General features: G+C 40.3%; 1 protein-coding gene across 5 annotated transcripts in view; it reads left to right on the plus strand.

Annotated features, from left to right (window-relative positions):
* Positions 1-23,886, plus strand: part of LRRC28 (leucine rich repeat containing 28) — a 160,289-nt gene that overhangs the window by 102,605 nt on the left and 33,798 nt on the right. For all 5 annotated transcript variants that reach the window (XM_025893162.2, XM_025893158.2, XM_025893160.2 and 2 more), the window contains one exon: positions 15,320-15,422. In XM_025893162.2, coding sequence (XP_025748947.1) covers positions 15,320-15,422 — 103 coding nt within the window. The remainder of the gene's footprint in view (positions 1-15,319; positions 15,423-23,886) is intronic.

Consider the following 23,886-nt stretch of genomic DNA (forward strand, 5'->3'; position numbering starts at 1 on the left):
TGGAGTAAATCACTAAAACCTCTCTGAGCTTCATTTACCTTATCCATAAACCAGAAATAATAACATTTATCCTGTTGACTTTAGAGTTATTTTGAAGTCCAATAAGATAGCGTGTATGTAGGAACTCTAAAGCACTGTACAAATGCAGACGACTCAACTGAGGAGATAAAACTTGTGGATTATCATATCCTGCTTTTTTAAAAGTTCCATCCTCCTCCTCATATTCATACCCTCTGTAGTAACCACCAAACTTGTGTTTCCCACTTCCTAAGAGCTGTTGCCTGTACCAGTGCCGACTCCCTACCAAGGGATGGCGAGGATGGCGCAGTCAGTGCTGATTGGTGAATCAGGGAAGGGAGGGGGGAAGGAAGTAAAGGATGTGACAATTTGATCTGCGTGGTGTAGAACTCAGTGGTCTAACGTCAGCATTCAAGGTAAAGCTGGACGTCCCATTATAGGCAACCATGCTTTGACTCTCAGGTGTTCCCAGAAACAGATTCGCTTGTTAAGTCTGGAGTTGCCCATACTATTGTTCATAGAATTATTTTTATTACTGTTGTTGTTACTACTGACCACATCTATAAGGAGTGTCTCCATGAGTAATACTACTGCAACTCTTTGTAAGAACAATCATTTATTGAATTAGATATTCTGTTAGGCACAGTACAGAGGCTCTCTAATTTAATCATTACAGAGCCTGTTATTACAAAACCTATTGACAACCTGTTTACAGATGAGGAAATTGAGATTCAGAGAAGTAACCCACCCAGAATCACAGCTAGTGAGAGACAGAACTGAGTTTCAGACTCTTTCTGATTCTAAACTCCACATTCTTTCCATCTTGACATGCTATCTCCACATCCCAGGCATGATCCCTCTGCGAAGGGACCTCATTTGGAATAGGGCTGAACTTGGGGCGCCTGGGTGGCTCATTTGGATAAGCACCCAACTCTTGATTTCAGCTCAGGTCATGATCTCAGGGTTGTGAGATCGAGCCCCACGTCAGGCTCTCTGCTGGGCATGGAGCCTGCTTAAGATTCTCTCTCTGCCCCTCCACCTACCCCTCTCTCCCTCCTCTAAAAACAAAATAAGAAAGAAAAGAAAAAAGGAATAGGGCTGAACCATACTGAGCATCTTTCTAATTGTATAGCCACCTCCAGTGTCAAATTTGGGCAGCCATTTTGTATTCAAATACTCGTATGGACACTCTAGTTGGCCCAATTCAGTCTCTGTCTCTACTTGCTTAGCAGGGTCTGTCTGCCAGAGGGTATAGCTTTGTCTCACCTACCCACTCTGGACATCAGCCAGGTGCTCCCAGTTACTTATTTCTAATCTATCATCAGCAGGTTCTACAACAAGAAAAATCTTATAAAAGCTTAGGCCAGAGACCTGTTATCTAGTTCTTTCTTGGTGTTAGCCATTCTTCTTACTTTGCCTGGCCCCTTCAACCTCCGTGGAGTTCCTGATTCCTTACTTTTGTGCTGTTCACAACTTGTTTTTCTTGTCTTCTTGTTTCTTCTTTCAGATATGCTTTGTCTCAAGTCTAAACCATTCATCAGCAACTGACTACATGCTGCCTGTGGCTCTGATCCACAGCCCTGTTCTCATGTCCAGAGGTACACTTACCAGAATGCCATCTAGCTCGAGAGCCCGGGTTCTGCCTAGAATCCCGTATACAATCGGACTTTTTAAACTACATGAATCTTGTTTACCAGTCTTTAGCCTGTGGGTCCTGCCTCAGGTCCAGCCAGGCTCCATGCCCTTCATCTTACCTGTTCTCCCTACCTCACTGTAGTTCATCCAGCCATGACTCCTTATTACCATGGTCATTTGCCACTCTTCTAACCTGTCGTTTTAGCAGTGACACAGCCAAGCATGTGCTGTGGTGGCAGTGGCAGTGGTGTTGGGAGAAGAGAGAAGCCATTCCAATAGGAACTTGATGGCTGTTGGTTTGTAGTGCCGAGGAGTAACCTTGTGTATCATGCTGCATGCCTACAGCAGCAGATGGCAGGCGTGGCAGTGGCTGGTGCAAGGTGATAGAAATGATCGTTAGGTAGAAGGTAGAGTCCACGACACATTGCCTTGCTGCTCTTCTGCTTTGGCACCTCAGTCAGTTATTTGCTGGGGCATCTTCTGTGTGCCCTGTGGTAAGTGCTGGTGTGGGCGAGGATGTGGGCGTCTCTTCTTCAGCACTGGGGTTCAGTGGTGAGTAGAGCCTTGCAGATTGGTCTCTGTCTCTAGGGGTCTTGTCAACCCCAAAACCTTGCCTCTGTGTTTGGAGAGATTTTCCTTTGTGAACTGGTCGATATGGTGTCAAAGAGCATAAGAGGCAGGAGGATCTGCTCTGGGTTCTGAGGAGGGTCCCTCGCAACATCAAGGTGACCACAGCTCTCCAGCCTGGGGCCACAGAGAGCCCAGGAGATAGAAGCGGTTTCACATTCCTCTGGGTGCCATCCCAGCTCACAAGGCTCATGGCCCTGGCAGGACACAGACCTGTGGGTAAGGGTTGATTTTACCAGAGAAAGACATACAAGCAAGAGGAAGAGGAGAAAAATTGTCCACTTAGAAAGAAACAGGCTGCCTGAAGCAGTGCTCAGGCCTGGTCTCAGACTGATTCTTTGAGAACAGCAGGAGCCCAAGGTTAGGAAGCAAATATGAGCACTAGTGGCCTTTCTCCCCTGTTACACTGAGTGAACCTTTGTAAAGAAGTGGGTGAGACCGCCAGAGAGGGCTTCGGGAGATTGGAGACAGGATAATCTGTGAAGATGATGAAAATGAATCTGACAGAAATATCAGCAATCTTCTCCATGTTGTTTTTCGGTTTTGTGGGAGTTTTTGTTTTCCTTTTTGTTTTTTAATACCACGAGGGTGGCTTTGGAAAGGGGGTTCAACTAGATCTTTCGGAGAGAAATAATTAAATCCATAGCTGTCTTTCCACAGAGTTTGTGCACTTGAAACATTTCTTTGAACTCCTTTCTGATAAACAAAAGCTGTCTAATGCTATGAACTATGGCGGACAGAGTCAAATGAAGCATGCGGCTGCAGGCACTGCCTTTCCTCAGACAACTGAACTGTTCTTGGAAACCTAGCAAATAAGGATGTCTCTTTACAGTAGTTAGGAGATACTGTGTGTATACATGCATGCACACACACAACTGAAGTTTTCAAATAGAAGTCTCTTATGTTTAAATGTGATTCTGTGAGCATAGTACAGGAACTTGAAGGCTTATGAAATGGGTGCTATAATATCTCTGCCTGGGATTGGACGTAGGAATCCTATTTTGGGGAGTTACTTACTGAATTTGGTTGCTCACCAAAGAAAGTTGGCTTAGAAGAAAAGCAAGTTTTTATCTCTGGCTTCATGGGGGGGGAAAAAAAGAATGTCATATTTCAGCATCTTCAGAAAGCAACTACAGAAGGTATATATAGGGTGACTTAAATAATGTGTAAGACTAGCTAAGCCATAACACTCTTCGAGGACATTCTTTTAAAGATGAAGAGATGCATCAAGAAAGAAGAATGCTCCTATTCTAACGATACCATGATAATTGAGTGACAGATCAGTCTACAAACAGAAGCTTTTTCCACAGGGGTGACTATCGGTGAGGAGGAGAGGGAAACTAATCACTTGAGCCTCATGCTATGATATTTACTAGAGGTTTTGAAATGAGAGTATTTGTTGTTGATTCAATATAGTTCTGCATACTAAATAGTTCTCAGAGTTGTGACTCACCTCTGGGCTTCTGAAAGGTAGGAAAATACAAAGGAAAGGGTTTTTTTCCTCTAAGTCTTTTTTACCAGGTGTTCCTGGTCTCTCTTGTATAATTAAATAAGCCTGATTATTCAGTAATGTTCACAACTTATTTAATGATGAATAATAGATATAAGTACTGTGAGGTTGCCCAGGCACAAATTGGCTATGGAAGAGCATCCTTTAGTTAGCCCCCAGGAAGTGCTGTGTCATCTAAACTCAATGTCAGTAACTCCTGTAGTTTAAGAAAATGAGAAGACAAAAGTTACCCCCACGTGAGAAGGTAGAATTTTTTTAAAGATTTTTATTTGAGAGAGAGAGAACATGGGTGACAGGGAGGGGCAGAGGGAGAGGGAGAAGATTCCCCACTGAGCAGTGAGTCCAATGTGGGGCCTGATCGCAGGACCCTGAGATATGACCTGAGCTGAAGGCAGACGCTTAACTGACTGAGCCACTCAGGCGCCCCACCAGGTGGAATTTTTGCCTGTTAGAAAAACAGTGAACAAATTCTTAACGAAGAACATTTGGCAAATGACACTGAGATATATAGAATATTCTAGTACATAAACTACCATATACTGAAGCCAAAACTTAGTGGAGAATAGCTTCCTACTAACAGGAAACTATTTCGGTTTCTAAACCAGTCCTAGAGCCCGTCCTTGGAGATTCTGGTAGTGCAGTGTGTATTTTCTCTGGAAGAGTTATTCTGTGTGACTGTTCCATTGTTGCTATGGGTCATATACCATGACTTTGATAGGGAGGTAAAACTGGCCTTTTATCCCATAACAGGCAGTCACTTCAGTTTTCTGTAGTAGTTGTAGTTGCTTTTTCCTTTATAGGGTTTAGATACCTTGTCTAGAAAAAACAAAATGGTTTATAACAAGTAGGGTGCAGTTTTAGAAAGTAGCTTCTAGGCATTTTCAAAACTTACGCTGAAGTCCCTTCTTTCATTGCAAATGGCGTATTAGACACAAATATGTTAACTATACTTGGTTTTTCTATTGCTTCTTGTTCTATTTTGCTCTGTATCAGCTTAGAAAGTCAGGAAGAGAATTGCTCTTTCCTATTTTTTAAGAAAATATTTCAGTCCAAGCAAAGCCAGTATGGAAACTAGATGGAAACCAGGTAATAATTCTGTAATCTCAGACTTAGAGATGTAAACTGTACTTTGCTGAACCATGAATGTATTTGATTTGCAGTTTGAAGAACTACTGCCTTGAGGTCTTTGTTTAATGGGAACTATTTGCAAAGTTGTGTAGCCTTAAATAAGTCTCCATGCTTAAAACATTTGTTCTAGTACAGATCAGAAATCCCAGTGGTTGGAACTAGTCCTGTGTTTGAGTAGAAGTCATGATGACTGCTTTCCAAGGAGAGACCCGAACATTCCACTAAAATCATGTTCTGTTCCGTGTTCTGTGGGGATTGTTGGGTACGTCTCTAATCAAAGGCATAATGAACAGGGAGGAAAAAAGGGTTTGAAAACAAGGCTCAAAAATTGTAATGGGAAATAGTGAGAGTTATTCTGTTAATTCAAGCCCATGCAGACCTTGTTTCAGGAATAAAGTTATTATGACTCTTGTATTTCTTTAAGAAAATGGATATTCAGTGCTCTTTTTTGGACTCTGTCTTCTTGCAAGTATTTGTAACAAAAATTGTTTATTTGCCTTTGTGCTGCTTACTCATCTGACCCTTTTCCACTGTCTTAATGATACCTCTGCTTTGTTTTTCTTTCATCACATTGGGTCTTTGCTGTTGCCTTAAGGTTTTCTTAGGAAGTTAGTATGGTTATTTAATATGGCTTCTGTAGCATGGGCCAACATTGACTGTACTGTGCTAATGTGTGAAGAGATAAGTCACCTAGAGTATATTTTTTCTCTAAAGTTTTGGAATAGGATTTGGGGATGAGGAAGTGATTAATACGAAAAAGTTAGCCGTTTTCTTAAATACCAGTTTAAAACAAGAGAGAACTGCTGCTCATTCTTTAAAGGGTACAAATGTGATATTGTTCTAATGTCCATACCACCCAAAGCAACCTACAGATTCAGTACAATTCCTATCAAAATACCAATGGCATTTTTCATAGAACTAGAAAAAATTACCCTAAAATTTGTATGGAACCACAAAAGACCCCAAATAGCCAAAGCAATCCTGAGAAAAGAACAAAGCTGGAAGTATCATGCTACCTGATTTCAAACCATGTTACAAAGCTGTAGTAATCAAAACAGTATGGTGCGGGCACAAAAACAGATGCATAAATCAATAGAATAGAATAGAAAGCCCAGAAATAAGCCCACACTTACATGGTCAGTTAATTTTCGACAAAGTGGACAAGAATAGACAGTGAGGAAAAGATAGTCTCTTCAAGAAATGGTATTAGGAAAACTGTATAGCAACATGCGAAAGAATGAAACTGGACCACTTTCTTATACCATATATGAAAATAAACTCAGAATGGATTAAAGACTTAGATATAAGACCTTAAAGCATAAAACACCTAGAAGAAAACATAGGCAGTTAACCCCTTTGACATTCGTTTTAGTGATTTTTTTTTTGATCCGTCTCCTCAGGCAAAAATAAACAAATGGGATTATATCAAACTAAAAGCTTTTGCACAGTGAAGGAAACCACCAAAAAAAAAAAAAACCCCAAAAAAACAAAAAACCCTGAAAAGGCAGCCTACTGAATGGGAGAAGATATTTGCAAATGATGTATCTGATAAAGGGTTCACATCCAAAATATACAAAGAGCTCCTAAACCTCAATATCAAAAAATAAACTGATTAAAAAATGGGCAAAGGGCCCGAATAGACATTTGTCCAAAGAAGACATCCAGATGGCAAACAGACACATGAAAAGATGCTCAACATCATTCATCATCAGGGAAATGCAAATCAAAACCACAGTTTGATATATCACCTCACACCTGTCAGAATGACTAGCATCAAAAAGACAAGAAATAACAAGTGTTGGCAAGGAACATGTTAGATGTGAAGAAAAGGGAACACTGTGCACTGTTGGTGGGAATGTAAATTGGTGCAGCCACTCTGGAAAACGGTATGGTGGTTCCTCAAAAAATTAAAAATAGAAGTATCTTATGACCCAGCAATTCCACTTCTAGATATTTATCCAAAGAAAAGTAAGACACTAATTCAAAAAGACATATGTACCCTTATGTTCATTGCAGCATTATTTACAATAGCTAAGATATGAGAGCCACCTAAGTGTCTATTGATAGATGAGTAGATAAAGAAGATGTAATATGTACATACAATGGAATATTAGTCATAAAAAAGAATGAAATCTTGCTATTGGTGACAACATCGATGGACCTAGAGGATATTATGCTAAGTGAAATAAATCAGAGAAAGACAAATACTGTATGAATTCACTTATATGTGGAATCTAAAAAACAACACAAACTAAGAGTCTAACAAACTTATTAACTATCTATGAGTTTTGTTCATAAATACAGAGAACATAGATTGCTACAGAGAATAAACTTATGGTTGCCAGAGTAGAGGGGATGGAGTGATGGACACAATAGGTGAAGGGAATTAAGAGGTACAGTCTACCAGTAATAAAATAAATACACACAGTGATGTAATGTACAGCATAGGAAATATGAGATTTTATTTATTTTTGAGAGAGAAAGTGCACGCACAGGCATGGGGCATAGCAGGCAGAGGGAGAGGGAGACACAGGCTCCCTGTTGAGCAGAGAGCCTGATGCAGGGCTCCAACCCAGGACCCTGGGATCATGACCTGAGCCGAAGGCAGACGCTTCACTGACTGAGCCACCCAGGCACCCCAGCATAGGGAATATAGTAATACAGATGTGAAATTTAGAAAAATAAATAGGAGGGCTAGATCTTTGAGCAGAATCTTTGCCAGCAAAGTTTTCGTTAATTTGATTGTGGAACTCAGAGTTTTTAAAATAGTGACAAGAATGTACAGTCCTAGAAAAATCTGGAAGATGTCAGTGGACTCTAAAGCAAACACCTGGAGTTTCTATCAGTCATAATTTTTAGTAAAAGTCTTCAGTTTTGGGGGGCAGGAAAAAAACAGGTATAAGTCCAGCTGGGCAACAGCTCAGGATGAGATGCAAAATGAGGGCATTGTTTTCTCCATGCGGACGGCCACGGTGCTCAGAGACTCGCTGTTGTAATTCCTGAGTCTGCTGGACAGTCAGCATGAAGTCTCCTTCTCTGCGGTCTTCTCTGAGGGAATTCTTGGTATTTCTTGAAATTACTGCTGTAAATCTGTAAGTCAGAACTACCCTCACCAGTTTTCTGGTCTTTTAAAGGGAGCAAAGGGGAAAAAAAAGATAAAAAAATAAAGGAAGCAAAGGGATATTTTGTTCATCATGTATCTCCTTGACAGTATATCCTCACATCACACCTGGATGCTTGGGCACAGTGCCTGTCCTCTGGCACCCACACCACCCACACCCATGCAGCTTGCTGGGGAGTATTGCCTCCTACGTGATGTGGGAGTTTCCTGCTTATATGGAAATGATGTGTTTGGGGAGGCTGTCGAGCTAACATCATGGTGAACCAGGCCATCTGCTTTTAAATTCTGGGCCTGCCATTTAATTGCTGTGTGATCTTGGGCTTAAAAAGGCTAATTAATCTGTCTTAAGTTTTAGGAACAGGGCAAAATGAATACCTACTTCATAGCACTATTGTGAGAATTAAATAAGATCCATTTAAAACACTATCACTCATAAGTACTATGTAAGCATGTGGTCAACGTGAGCTATTTTTATTGTTTTGCTAGACCGTTAGAAAGAGTTGGGCGCCTGGGTAGCTCAGTCGTTAAGTGTCTGCCTTTGGCACAGGTCATGATCCCAGGGTCCTGGGATCGAGTCCCACCCACATCAGGCTCCCTCCTCGGCGGGAAGCCTGCTCTCCCTCTTCCACTCCCGCTGCTTGTGTTCCTGCTCTTGCTATCTCTGTCTCTATCAAATAAATAAATAAAATCTTAAAAAAAAGAAAAGAAAGGGTTGGGACTGTGTGTGTCTTCACTTTTATACCCCAAGCATTTAGTACAGTGTCTCGCTCGTTGCTCATTATAATTTCTCTGTCACCTGAACTATGCAACACAAATAGAGATGCTGAAAAAAAAAAAAGAAAGAAAGAAAAAGAATTAGAGATGCTGATGCTTGAATATTTAAACCAACAGCAAAAGAAACCTTCAGTCATTCAAATTCATTAAAATCCATTTATTTTAACAGTTGTTGATGATCTATGTAGAAAGCATCTTATTGAATTATAATTCACTGTGAAATCTTTGTACAAGTTGAGTAGATCAGAAAGAATATGGTTATGTAAAAGATTTAATGGAGTATGTGTGCATATGTTTAAAGAAACTAACACTGTATGTCAACTGTGCTTCAATAATTAAAAAAGAAACTAACACTTAAAAAAAGTCATTCTTCTGGAAAAGTGGTTGAAAAGTTCTCTTCATAAAAGCCATGTAGGTAAATTTTTAAACTTGTTTTAAAGACAGTTTTGGAATACACTTGTATATTACTCTGAATTCATTGTAAAGAAACCCACACTTTATAATTACATTTAAAAATGTAATCGTGACTAGTAATACATCTGACTGATTAAAGTATGATACTTGATGTGACATGGACAGTCTTGCAAACAAACTCTGTGGGTCTGTGCTTTGATGTTGTAGTTTCTGTTACCCCATCATTTTGTGGAAGAGGATGCATCATTCACCTTCTGATAAAATAAATGAGTTTCATACTGGTAAGTGTGCAGTAAACAGATCCTGTGAAGTTCTGGCCCATGCTGGCATCCCGCGCCTGCTTTTACAGTTTAGTTAAAAGAGCAGTAACCTAGATACATAGGAGCTTTTGTTCCATCTTCAGCCATGTGGACTGCATATGCCAGGGCCTTGAAGTTGAAAAAAAAAAGAATTGGAGTTTGTGCAGGACCGCTAGCTTTTGCTAATTTCTAAGTTAACAATACTTTGATCTGTGCGTCTGGGAAAAAAGGGGAAACATTTTAGACACAGTACAGCCCTTTTAAAAGCCACATGAAAAAGTTCTTTGTTGCTTTAGCATCTATGCATATGGGCAACTTCCTTGCTTTATAAAGTTCAAGTACTGAGCATTTTTGCACAGGAACTTTAAAAAATATTATTACCTGGTATATTTATTGCAAGGTAGTAGTATATTAAAATTAACAGAAGGAAGAAAACAAACCAGCTTGTTAGCTAGTACACAAATGGCCTCTTCCAAAGTTAATTATCGAGTGAAGGTTTTTCTCTCTTAAAAACAGAAGAAATATTTCAAACTTTTTCAGAGAGAAATACTTACATTTCATCCTCATTATGATTATAAAATGCCACTCCATTGTGCTTGGGGTTTTGCCAGTGGAAGGGTGTTTGGCCGAGAGCATGCCCTCATGAGACTGTCACAGCTCTGCCCGGACAGCCTGTGATCTAGCCGGCTGTTTAGGGGTCTTGGCCTGGCCATTAGGCTGTGCTGGGTCAGCTAAAGCAAGAGTTGCCTGCTTCTCTTTATGATCTTGCACTCTGTTTTGTGATCTTCTCTTTACATTCAGGGGACAGAGGTAAAAGACTAAGCTATATCGAGAACCAGTTATTATGCAAGGGATCAGGCTGGTGTTGTATACATTGTTGAGGCTTCTTGACAAGCCTGTGAGATAAGTATTACTGTCTGGTTTTGCAGAGGAGGTAACAGGCTAGGAGCATTTGATTTGCCCCTGTCCCTGTGTCTTGAAGCAGTTAGAAAGTAGAAAGCCAGGGTTCAGACTCCGTTCTGACTCCTAGCCCACCACATCCTGTACTCTGTATGAGATTGTGTTATTTGGAAAGGTTAAGTGTTTATATTAAATATTCATGTCCGTGTGGTGTTACACTTACTACTGTGTGATAGATTTGATCACAACTGAGTCATGTTTTCTTTCAGCTTCGGTAGAAAATCATTCATTCCATGAAGGGCATATATAAAAAAGAACACTCCCCAAAGCGGTCAGGAGATACAAAAAGAATTCTCTGGACTATCGAAAAATCTAAGATAAGATCGAAACCATATAGTATTTTTAAATCACTGACTCTTCATTTTTTCCCCTATAAAACTAGGGTAGGAAAGAAGACAAAACCATATAGGAAGTAGCCAGTGTCAGCTTTTATTTAATTTTGTATTATGATCCTTGCATGTAGCCTCTTTTCATTTGCACAAGCTCTTTTGTGTGTATTAGAGGGGAGAGGTGCTTCCTCTGTCATGTCCCATTTTGTGTCCTTGACTCAAGGGGATGAATCACTGTCTCTAGAGGCTGTTGCCTCCAACTCTTTTCTGTGCAATTAAACTATAGAAAAGTGTTAGTGCCTTTTGCTGCATGCCAAGGAGAATTCTCTTTTAATTGGCCTTCTGCTGTAGGGCCACTCTTCCAAATATGTCACCTATTAATAATGAGAATAATAATAATTGCCATATATTGGGGAAGGTGTATGCCAAGGATTCTGCTTGATAATTTAGAAACTTTGTTAGTAATTCTTACCAAACTTAAGAGACAGCATTATTGGGGCACCTGAGTGGCTCAGTTGGTTGAGTGTCCAACTCTTGGTTTTGGCTCAAGTCACAGTCTCAGGGTCGTGGGATCGAGCCCCGTGTCGGGCTCTGTGCTCAGCAGAGAGTCCACTGGGGATTCTCTCTCCCCCACCTTGTGTTTTCTCTCTAAAATAAATAAATAAATCTTTAAAAAAAATAGAGCATTATTTTCTCCTTTATATGGTTAGGGAAACTGAGGACACCCATTTAGTAAATAGAAGAACGGGGATTCAGACCCAGGTTGTCTGACTCCAAGACTGTTCTTACTCCATTAATTAGTATCCTACACTCTTCACTGCTGCAGAAGCTCAAGTAAAGAAATCTTTCCTCGAGTCCCATAGGGACTCTGAAAGGCAAATCTGAAACCAGAGCTTTTTGCGTTTTATCAATGTAGTTTCATTTTTTGGAAAAATTCCAGTTTTCTGTATGCCTTTCAAGTCTACAGATGTCTATTTGTGATGATAGGATTTGTAGTAACATCAGAGAAGTAGTGAAGAAATCTAGAAGAGGAATTCTTTGGGTAATGTTGAGGCCTTTTTCAATGCAAGTGAATTCTGTATTTTTATCTCTATTTTTTCCATCTATGTTCTATAAATTTATACCCTTTTATGCCGGCAGATATGTTTCTACACATTTACTAATGTAAGAGTATACATTATTTACATGTAGTATATATATTCTTATGCTTCAAAAAATATTGTGTAGTGATTTAACTTTCACAGATTACATTCACATTCAGTTGTCATAACAACCTGGTAAGGTTGAGGGGCTAGGCACTGCTGTGCCATTTAACGTCTCACAGACTGAAGCTCTGCTCCCGTGGCTAATAAGTGAAAGAACAGACACATAAACTATGAACAATTCACAAAAATATATGTAAAAATGGCCCTCAGACATATTTGAAAATGTTCACACTTATAATTAGAGAAATGCAAATGAAGACAATGCCAAGATATCACTTCTCATCTATCAGAATGACAAAAACTTTTAAATAGGATAACATGTTTTGAAAGTTGAGGGTGTGAGAAAGGCAGTGCCTTCATACATTGCTGGAGGGGAAGCAGATTGGTAGAATCCTTCAGGAGGGAAGTACCAGGAATCCACCCATCTTTTGACCCAGCAAGTCTACTTCGAGGGATTGATGCTGAGGGTATGCCTCCAGCAATACCGATGTAGGTGTATATGCAGATGCTTATACTTCCATATGTTTTATAGGTCTGTCTGCTAAGAGATTCTAGAAGGAATGGCACTCCCATAGTAATGAGCACGCACAGCACTCAGATCATGGTTTATAAACACTTATGCCCCAAGAAAAGGAATCAAGACTCCTTGAAGAAAGTAGTTGATGTCAGGGTTTGAGGAGGGAAAATACAAGCTGAGCTTGGGACATCTTGTGCCAGAAAGTAAGGAAGTGCTCAAAAAGGGATGAAAATTTGTTAAAAGAACGTAAGAAGCAACCTTAAGCTGCTCCTAGTTGCCAAAACTGGAACATTTTGACTGATAAATCATAATGGTATTGGGTTTTTAGTCCTTATGATAAAATAAATATCCATGAATCCATACTGATATAAAAAATAAATGGGAAGGAAGGGAAGGCTCTTCCTTACAGAAGGACGGTAATGAGATATCACTGTTAGATAAATACCATACAGTAATTATTGCAAACAAGATCCATTGGTGGATGCTAAAATTAATATGCAAGATTTTGAGGAGGAACAGAATATTTACATAGGCTTGGGACTGTAGTAATCAGAACACTTCACCTGGGGTGGGGGTGGGGGGCTGCTTCCAAGATGGCCCCATTTCCTCTCCAGAGATCTCTGGGAGGGCCCTCATGACCAGGAAGTTGTCTTCTTCCAGAATGAGTGATCCAAGGCAGAGAGCAAAGAGGAAGCCACGTTGCCTTCTGTGGTTTACTGTCTGAAATCACGCACCATTTCTGCCTATTCTGTTTGTTAGATCTTGTTAAGCCACCACACTGGGGAGGGGCATCTCTAGCCAGTAGCCCGGAAATTATTTTTTCTCCCTGAGAGTTGCCACTTCCCCTTTTGATGCCTCCCAGCACTCCCAGCTTTGGTTCCTCTTTTTGTGTCTTGCTCCTGTGCTAGTCCTGGACAGGATTATCAGGATCATTGTGATAGGACGAGCGGTGGGAAGGAGGAGGCTAGATGGACCCTTCCCTCCCTGTCCCGCGAGGAACCCTTCTTCACCTCAGTCTTCTGTCACCCCTCCCACTTTCTGTAACAGATTGTCCAGAACCCACTGTGAACCCATGAGACTTTCTACAAGCCTCCCTAGAGCAGTGATTTTTATCATTTTTCCTGCCTGTCTACATCTATATTATATCATATTCATATCTCTATCCTTAAGGTCCTTAATGGGTAAATGGGTTTCCTTTTGAAATGTAAATATATTGAAGAACCTCCTAATTCAGCTATCTGGGCCTCTGTCTTTTCCCAAACTGTGGGTCTAGAGGGAAGAGATGTCCTTCAGCCTATTGCCTGTTGGCACAAGCAAACTCCAGAAGATTTTTCCAAGATTGTGTTCTTGATTCAGAGAGTGGAGGGTTTAGCAAGGCTGCAGAGGACTCTGTTCTGTGGCAGTGAAGACAAAGAGCCCCACACAGTGAGCACTAGGAGTAGAAAGGAAAGCTGGTGGAACATTCTTGGGCACACAGTAGGCAGGAAGGGATGACCTCAACACTTGGAAGTGTCTCTGACTGCTGCCTGTGTTGGCCAGAGATCGCCTTCACTACTCGGTGCTTGTCTCTTCACCGAGTCCTCCTCCAGCCATTGCTCCCTCATTGCCCGCTGCTTCTGGAAAACATCTGGATTCTCTCTCTTTCTGGCACACCTGTTCTTGTTGCAGACCCCTCTTTCTGGACCCCCTTTCTTACATCTTCCCATCCCTCCTACATACTGTTAAATAACAGAAAGTCAACTGAGTACATTTGAAGAGCTAATTGGTTGTATTAAGTGATAACGGGGCAGCATCCCACCTAGCAAGTCGAAAGGAGCTCCGTCAAGCTGCAAAAAATGAAAAGTTTTTAAAGGCAGAGAGGGCGCAGTGAAAAGGAAATTATTAGGAAAGAATGCATTGTTTTAGGCAAGGTAGCCCTGCTGAGGGGAACAGATGGGGTCTAGCAGTAAATTTCTTAGTGCTTACCAGGAAATTCCATGTTGACCGGTTAAAGGTTACATTCCTGAGGGAGGTTGAAACTGTAATTAGGTTAGGTATTAAGGCCTGGTTTGGTGACGTGGCCTAGCATAAGTGACTCCATTCTGGGCTTGTGGTTTTCTTTGTAGCAATACCCATTCCAGTCCTTACTCACTGGCCTGCAGGAATTGTCCATTTCATCTTCACCCCTCACTAGGGGACTGGGATTTAGGGTTCCCTTTGCTTCTTCCTCCCCCTACAGCCTTGGGCAGTCTGTCCATTCCGACACTGACCTGCTCCAGAGACTTCAGCCCAGCCAGGGCCTGATCCCTAGCCCTCCCTCACCTCTGCTCCCCTCTCTCTACCCGGGGGAGGTGAGACGCAGTAGGTGATACAGGGGTAGAACTAAGCTGGGCTAGGCTGACCAGCCAGCTTTGTTCATATCACCTTTTTTCCATTGGAGAAAAATGAAACTGAATGCAGACCTACAACAACCACTATTCTTAAATTAAAATTGTCTATAAAAGGTCACAGAATTTTTAGGTGGGAACTCTATAATCATATTCTCTTCCCAGTTATCTCATTTCACAGTCCAAGGAATCAAAGTCCAGGTGGGTTAAGTTATTTTTCTACAGTCACGTTTTCTGATGCAGAATCTAATATTCCAGCTGACATAATTTCACACTCAGAGTTCAGTTAAATCTATAACAATTTATCCTCCAGAATAGAAATTTTGACGTATTCTAATATTATGGATTACATTTTACATTTCACATCGTACTGGTACGTATTTCTAGGAATTATAGTACTTTTCTTTCTAATCCAGATTTAGGTCGATCTCGAGAACTACAGTATGTGTACGTGGATAACAACATTCACCTGAAAGGCTTGCCGTCCTATCTGTACAATAAAGTCATCGGGTGCAGTGGGTAAGGCTGATTTCATTTTTTTACGCTATAGCTAAACTCTTTGCCACATTCATTTCTATTTTATTTTTTGGTCCTAATGTAACTTAGAAATAGGTGAACTACTTTGGATCATCCTGGTCAGTTCTGTCTTTGGCCTTACTTTGCTAAACCAAGTACCTTTAGAAGCTAAGAATATTGAGCACGCGATTTACAGTATTATAGGTCGAGTTCAGTTAGTAAGCAAGTTGTTGATCATTTTCCAGTCAAAGATGAATCCATGTATACCGTTATAAACTCCATAGTATCAGTCACTGAAACTGGAGGAATCGGCATGAACTTAAAAGCTTTCCTTTCTCTGCACTCCACTACAGTGACAATTCTATAGGAATAGCTTTAGTATCTAGAACTTGACCATTTCGAAATATTTAGAATGCAACACTTGAAATATCCTCTTAATACAACTCATGATTCTAGCAACCAAAACAGATGTTTCAGTTCAAGGGAAATAATAGGCTTTTATTTTCAGAGCAGCACTAATCTTTCCTTCTCAGCCAGCCTTCTAGAAAGGTGTTTTCAGCTGCTCCATCTATAACTTTGGGACAGAACCACCTTAAAGGGTTTCCAAGGGTGGTGTGAGATTAATAAAAGACAACTCAACTACCAGAGCCTGCTTTTAACTGGCCTGCCCTTCCTCACATAAACAGCCGAAGGATACTTGGGATACATTCAAGGCCACTTAGCCAGCATATTTGACTCTGTCCTTGTGATGCCAATACCCTGCATCAGCTGGCTCATACTATATGTAGTTCTGGCAAGAAGAGAGCTGACCATAAGCCTGTGTGTAGAGGACAGCCACTCTCCTCTTGGCCTGGCTCCAGGGGATGGGCCCTGAGCAGCGATTACCCCAGAGAGGGCATTCCTTGGAGCAGTAGCCTTCCCTTAGGAAAAATTATACCATTGTTATCTTGGAAGAGCCTTCGATGACGCTTCAAAGTGCCTGTATAGGCTGACGAAATGCAACCCCAGAGATGTATTTCAGAACCTTCTGTGAAACAGATAATAGAACATGCTGTGGGGTTTTTAGCTCAGTGATTTTTCGACAGCTGGTTATGTGACTGCTGTGGTACTCAGTAGTACTCAGTCATTAATCCTAATGAGTTCTTTTTTTTTTTTAAAGATTTTATTTATTTATTTGAGAGAGAGAGAATGAGAGATAGAGAGCACGAGAGGGAAGAGGGTCAGAGGGAGAAGCAGACTCCCTGCTGAGCAGGGAGCCCAATGCAGGACTCGATCCCGGGACTCCAGGATCATGACCTGAGCCGAAGGCAGTCGCTTAACCAACTGAGCCACCCAGGCGCCCAATCCTAATGAGTTCTTAAAGGATCTGTAATACAGCCTAATTCTTCCAAGTAGTAAGTTAAATACCCTCCATCACCAAGATACACGGAACAATGCAAGCAAGCTCCAAGGCTGAAGGCAGTTCTTCCCACATCTAAGCCTTCAGAGACTGCACTGAAGTCTCTACCACAATTAAGGAATAGCTTTTACTTAAGATAAAGAGCCTTCTACTTTGTTGTGTAGATATGGATGTTATCGATGGCCAGAAAGTTCTATACGTGCTGAGTAGAGAGACATTTTTTAATCCTTGACTTGGTATCTGGTAGCAGGAGTAACGAATTTTATAATTAATTTTCTTTGAGAAAATAAATAGTAGGACAAAATATGCAAATTATCAGCTAGTAGTCTAAAGTTATTATAATTTATTATAACATCTTCCTTTGGAAGTAGTAATAAGAAAATAAATAATTATTCAAAGAACAGTATCAAACAATTGGTTTTGTAATATTAGTCGTTTTTGGAATAGAGGCAACCCCACTTACAAATGAACTGTGATACAAAAGGCATTTTAGTCTTGTTGGTTTAACTCAGAATACATTTCTCTTCAGAAGAAACTCTGGTGGTTATATTCCTAGCCAGCTCATTAAAACGTCATTTAACCCATTTTGCACCCCCAAAATTATATTTTATGGCAAAACATACTCTGAATTCTAATAGATGGTGGCTACTAAAGGCTTGGCAACAGAATTAAGGGGCCTCCTTTGATCTCCTTTATCTCTCTTGATGAAAGGGACTCCCCCATTCCAAATCAAAGTGGGGGCTGCTTTGGGAGAAGGAAGGGCCAGGAGTAGAGCAAGTTTCTGAGGTAAACCTAATAATAAAGAGCAAAAGGGTACTTGAGGCCTAGAAAGTGCACTTCTTGATTCTAAACAAGGATCTTGGTTCACTTAGTTCATTCAGTGAATATTTATTGAGCAACTACTCTGGTCACTATGTTAGACAATGGCCATACAGTGATGAGTAAAGCAAATTCTTAGTACCTGGCCTTGTGGACCATATAATCTAGCCAGGAATCCAAATAAACAAATAATTGATCAAACCTGATGTCAGTTCTCTTTAAGGAGATGATATTTAAGCTGAGAACCTAAGGATCAACATACTTGGTTCTCCACTGCTCTCACATGTTGCTTCTTAGATATAGGCCTAGAATATAAGAACCCACTAGCTTCTGCTGTACTGTACCATCTCTGAAACAATTACATTACTTCTTCCGATGGGGAGTCTAAGAGAATTAGAGCAACAGAGCAAAATAAACATAGCTTTAGGGACTGTGGCACAATATGAAAAGTTTGCTGTAATTTGCATCTTCAAAGGAAAATGCAGAATCAGATATAAAACTGTAAACAAGTATAAATATAGCAAATAACAAATGTTGTACAGTTTCAAGAAACCTTAGAAGTCTCACATAATTATCTTTGGTATTCATGGAAATAAAGTTAACACCTCCTTATTACGTGTTCACTTATTTGTCATATAATTATTGAGCATTAACTAGCAAGTCAGCACTATGCTGAGAATTGTGGAAAAGACAAAGATAACTTAGATGTTTATCCTAATATATAAAAATAACTGTTAATACAAAAAATAAATAGCTCAAGAGAGGTAGAATGATAGAAATTTAGAGCCTGGGACTATCTTTTATGACCTAGCCGTGAAGTTATACACTGTCATTTCTGTTATACCCTCTTGATTACACCGGTCAACCCTGTTCATTATGGGAGGAGACTGTGAGTACTAGGAGGGGAGGCTCATGGGTGCCATCTTAGAGACTGGCTGGCACAGCTTCCTTGCATCCAGTGCTCTTTGCCAGCTTCATGGAGAAGTAGGATTTTTATTTTGTCTTTGACTTTCTTACTGTTAGTATAGGAGTAAATGTCTTTAGTTCTTCTGTATTTTACCCAGAAAGAGAAGTCCTTCCTGTTAGAATTTTAGAGAATGGTAATTGGCACATTTGTTTACTTAGGAGAACTTAATGGTAAAAGTGATCCTATACCAGTTATTTTTTTCAGTTGTCTGATTTTTTGCAGAAAAGAAAACTGAGCCATTGCTTTGCTTTTTCTTATGTAAATAAGCAATTACAGCTGGATTTGGTACAAATTGGTTAAATGACTTGATTAAATGGTTTGTTAATATAACCACTTAAGGTAACAGAGTTGTTTATATGAGAAATGCATTCTGAGTTCTGAGTTAAACCAGCAGTCTGAAAAAAATAGCCTTGGGGCACCTGGGTGGCTCAGTTGGTTGAGCGTTGGACTCTTGGTTTGGCTGAGGTTATGATCTTGGGCTTGGTGCTCAGCACAGAGTCTGCTTGAGATTCTCTCCTCTCTCTTCCCTCCTCCCCCTCAAATAAATAAATAAATCTTTAAAAATAAAATATTAATAAATAAATAGCCTGTACATCATTGTCTGTTTTTTTGTGGGGGCTGCCCCCCATCTAATAACAAGCAATATTAGATACCTGAACCCGAACCACACCTCGTGGGGCAAACACAAAGCAGTGTGGCTACAGATAAAAATACTAAAGTATGACTTGAGCTGTCAATTGAGAGACAGAGTTTGCAGTTTGATTCCAAACAAAATAATTGTTTATTAAAACAAAAATATTAACACTCCTTTTAAGTTTAAGAGGAATGTAACAGAATCTAGCATCTTTACAATATAACTTTCACAGTGTCCAGGATGCAACCCAAAATGACATATGAATAATAAGAAAAATGTGGCCCATTCTCAAGGAAAAAGACAGTCAGCAGAGACTGACCTGAGAGGACCCAAACTGTTGGAATTGACAGATGAGGATTTTAAAACAACTATTCACAATGAAGTAAAGAAATGTAAGTTTGCAGTGAATGAAAAGACCAGGGGAAAAAAAAAAGAAACTATAGGAAAGAAACAAGTGGAAATTCTAGAGTTGAAATACAGTATCTGAAATAAAAATTTTTCTTGTTGGGCTTAACAACCGAATGGGTATAACAGAGGAAAAGTCAGTGAGCTTGGAGGTAGATCAATAGAAATGATTCAATGTGAAGAACACAGAGAAAAAAGATTGAAAAGAAAAATTAACCCAGCATCAGGGATCTGTCAGACAATATAAAAAAGCCTGATAGCAGTATAATTGGTGTCCCAGAAGGAACAGAATTTTCTTAATTTTTCTCTTTCCTAAGAGAAATGCAGCAAAAATGTTTGAAGAAATAACGTCTGAAAATTTTCCAAATATGATGAAAGACTTAAGTTTACATTTTCAAGAAGCTTAGCGAACCGTAAGCAATATAAATTACAAACAAAACGATGCCTAGGCAAAGCTGCCGAAAACCAAAGATAAAAAGAAAATCATGAAAGCAACCAGAGAAAAATGACAAATTATGTACAAAAGACTGTTACCTTCTCATCAGAGACTATGAAGGCCAGAAAACAGTGGAACAACATTTTTAAGGTGCTAAACAAACAAACAAACAAAAATTGTTAACCTAGCAGCCAGCAAAAATACTTTCAAAGAATGAAGGCAAAATAAATGCGTTCTCAGACGGAACATAAGTAAGCCTTAAATGAGGCCCTGCCAAGATGGCAGACTCTTCATCCAGACCAGGGCCATCCTCTGGGTGGCATAGTGTCCACTTCTCCCGTTCCATTTCCTGTAACTTAAGCCGAAGAAAAACCTTTTTGTTAAAAGGGAGGGTAAGTCTAGTAGCAGTTCCCACAATAGTGAACAAACGGATGACTTCATGTGCTTTCTGAAGAATTAAAAGATAGTTATTCGGGTGCTTTCAGTAAGAGTATTTAATTCTTTTAACATGCTGTTAGGTGAAATGGAAAGTGTGAAAACGCACGTGAGTTAATGTGCTAAATAACACATGTTCTGGAGCACAATCTTAGTGGCAAAATGTTGTCACTATTCACTCTGCTTTTAGGGTTAGATGTTGAATGGCAGCTCTGAAAACATTGAGTTGAAAGAAAATCGTGTGATAATTGTTATAAATTATTCTGCATAACTAAGCCCAAAGTACTAACATTTGTAACAGATTTCAACTCATTTTTATAACTCACTTAAGGATTCAGATGTACAATTTTTTGGTAACCACCCTGGCATTTAATCTAAAGTCATAAAAACTACCGAGTTGGAAGTCAAAGACACCAAGGCTCAGTAATTGCCAGCTGATAATGATTTCAATTCATTGTGAACAGAGGCATATATGGGGCTTCCATCCCTCCTTGCTAGCAATTCATTTCATAACTACTTTTTCTGGAGATGAGTGACCCTAGCTTCCAAGGCAGATACCTGTCCGGCCTGCTCCCCCGCTTGTCATTCTCTTCCATGTGCCAGACACTGGCCAGTAGGAACTGTTGAACCACCCTGTACCCTGCGCATTCACAGAGCTGAATCCCTGTTCTGTTTCCCTGGAACATCATCATGCTGATGTTAATTCGTAACAATAGATTCCTTCATGGCAACATCTTAGACCGGTGTTTTGTTTTGTTTTTAAAGATTTTATTTATTTATTTGAGAGAGATATTTAGTGAGAGAGACAACACAAGAGGGGGGAGAGGGAGAAGCAGGCTTCCCGTGGAGCAGGGAGTCTGATGTGGGGCTCGATCCCAGGACCCCAGGATCATGACCTGAGCCGAAGGCAGACACTTAACCGACTGAGCCACCCAGGCATCCCTGGACAGGTATTTGACCAAATGTCTGTGTACTGTGATCTAGGCAAGTTGAATCAGAAGTTTAACCATCATACACTGTATTGTAGCAGATTAGTAAGACTCATTTACTGTAACAGTAGAAAACAAGAACAGCTATAAACCTGACTTAACCGTTACTGTGTGCAAGGCAATGTGCTCAGGGATTTATCTGCATATTGCATGTAATCTTCCCAGCAATCCTTGTGATGTTGTCCCCATTTCAGAAATGAAGAAACTGAAGCTCAGAGAGATTATGTAAACTATCCCAGCTCACCAAGCTGGGCAGCGGTAGATTTGTCATCTGCTTCATTGTCCATACTCTTAACCGCTCTCTCCTCTTTGGTCTAGAATCACCTCTGTATGTTTGAGCCTCTCTGCTAGCTCCTTGAGAGCAGAGACGGAAAATACCTTTCTCACTCCTGCATCATTTTGTGTAATAGGACTGGATATTTCATCTCTGATGAGGTCGAGGGAGGTTGGCCATGACCAGCAGAAAGATCCCCTAACTCGTGTGAATTCCTCCCTTCCAGTCTGCCTTCCTCATATAGCTGAGGCTCTTCTCCACTGTGAAGCAGAGAAGGCATTTAATAGACATATCCTAAAATGAATTTAATTAGCCCTTTATATCCAGTGGTGAAGAGTAGGAACTTCTGCTAAAGGAATTGTCAAACGGAAATTAGACCTTGTATAAAAAGAGAATCCACTTACTTGTTAATGTGAGCCTTTTCAGTGGTTTTAGTCAGACACCTGTCTTTTTAATTATGGGAGATGAGGAAAGCATTAGGAAAAATCTGCCTTTCAGTTCCCTCAACCTTTATTTGTTACTCTATATTGTTAAATTCCTTGGGCAGTGTCCATGTACAGTTCATGCACAATTGTATTAAGAAGCAGCAGCTGTTAAGGCAATAGCAGTATGAGGTAAATATTCACAAATGACTTGCTAGGTTTTTATTCTGCATTTTCATTGTTTTATGGTTTTGCTCAGGGTTCTTACACTACAGCATGGCTATAAAGTTTGAAAACAAATAATATTATTTAACACGTACATTAGTCAGGGTTCTCCACAGCAACAGATCCAATAGGATGTGTGCGGGGATGAAGGGGAGAGGGAGGTTGATTTATTTTGAGGAATTGGCTCATAGGACTGTGGGGGCTAGCGAGTCTGAAATCTGCAGGGCTGGCTGGAGACCCAGGGAAGAGTTGATGTGACAGCTTGAGGCTGAAGGCAGTTTGGAAGGGGACCTCACTCAGTCTTTTTCTTTGAAGGCCTTCAGCTGATTGGATGAGGCCCACCCACATGGTAGAGGGTGATCGGCTTTATTTACAGTCTACCGATTTCAGTGGTCATCTCATCCAAAAACTACCTTCACAAAAACACCTAGTCTGGTGTTGGGCCAAATATCTGGCTACCGTGGCCTAGCCATCTTAATACAAAAATTTAATCATCACCCCATGTGTTGTAGTAGATCATCAAAAGAATCATTTATTGTGTGTTTGCCTGTGTTTCCACACTTCATGGCCACACTGCGTAGTAGCATTTTGGATATGATTCCCTCATCTTAATTTTCTTTGTATTATGAAAGAAACAGTCATTATAAAGTGAACTTGAGATTCATTTCCTCATCTTCACAGAATGGTTCATAAGGGTAATATCCTTCCCACCCACGGAAATATTCATACCAAGCCACAGGTGTGCTTCTACAAACTCTCGTGCTGATGTGATCACACAGGCTGAACAGAGGTTTTGAAAGCGAGAGGGATAAAGGCAAAGTCAACATCAAAGGCAAAAATCGCAAGAATTTGTCTGTAAACTTTGACATGATTTGACAGGCCAGTGTGTAGCTGATTTGCCCCATGCACCCATGCCAGCTGTTAGATTATTGACAGTACTGACGTATTTCTACCCATGTTGGTGAAGAGCTGTTGGGCTAAGTCCCCCAAATCCCCCAACTTCCAAGTCGGCCTCTCCCTAAGGTCTCATAATCCACAACAAAAGGCTAATGACTAACAGAGCAGAGGGCTCCAGGACCGTGCCCCAGCAGCATGATACTGTTTGTTTTTGTTTGTTTTAATAAGGTGTAATTTACAGACAGTAACATTCACACTTTTTAGTGAACATTTCTGTGAATCGTGACAAATGCATGCAGTCATAAAGCCGCAACAATAACCAAGACACAGGACAAGTCATTCACCTCAAAAATGTCCTCCATGTCCCTTTGAAATGAACCTCCCCCCTTCCACACCAGCTCCTGGAAGCAGTGGTCTGTTTTGTGTCCCTATATTTTACCCTTTCTAGACTGTCCTATAAAATGAAGTAATAGAAGCTTCCATAAACATTCATATATGGGGTTTTGTGTGAACATAAATTTTCATTTCACTTGGATAGAATTCCTAAGAATGCATTTGCTGGGTC

This window comes from Callorhinus ursinus, unplaced genomic scaffold, assembly GCF_003265705.2.
Source record: "Callorhinus ursinus isolate GAN/ISIS: 27379988/994484 unplaced genomic scaffold, GSC_fseal_2.0 scaffold47, whole genome shotgun sequence".
NCBI lineage: Eukaryota > Metazoa > Chordata > Mammalia > Carnivora > Otariidae > Callorhinus > Callorhinus ursinus.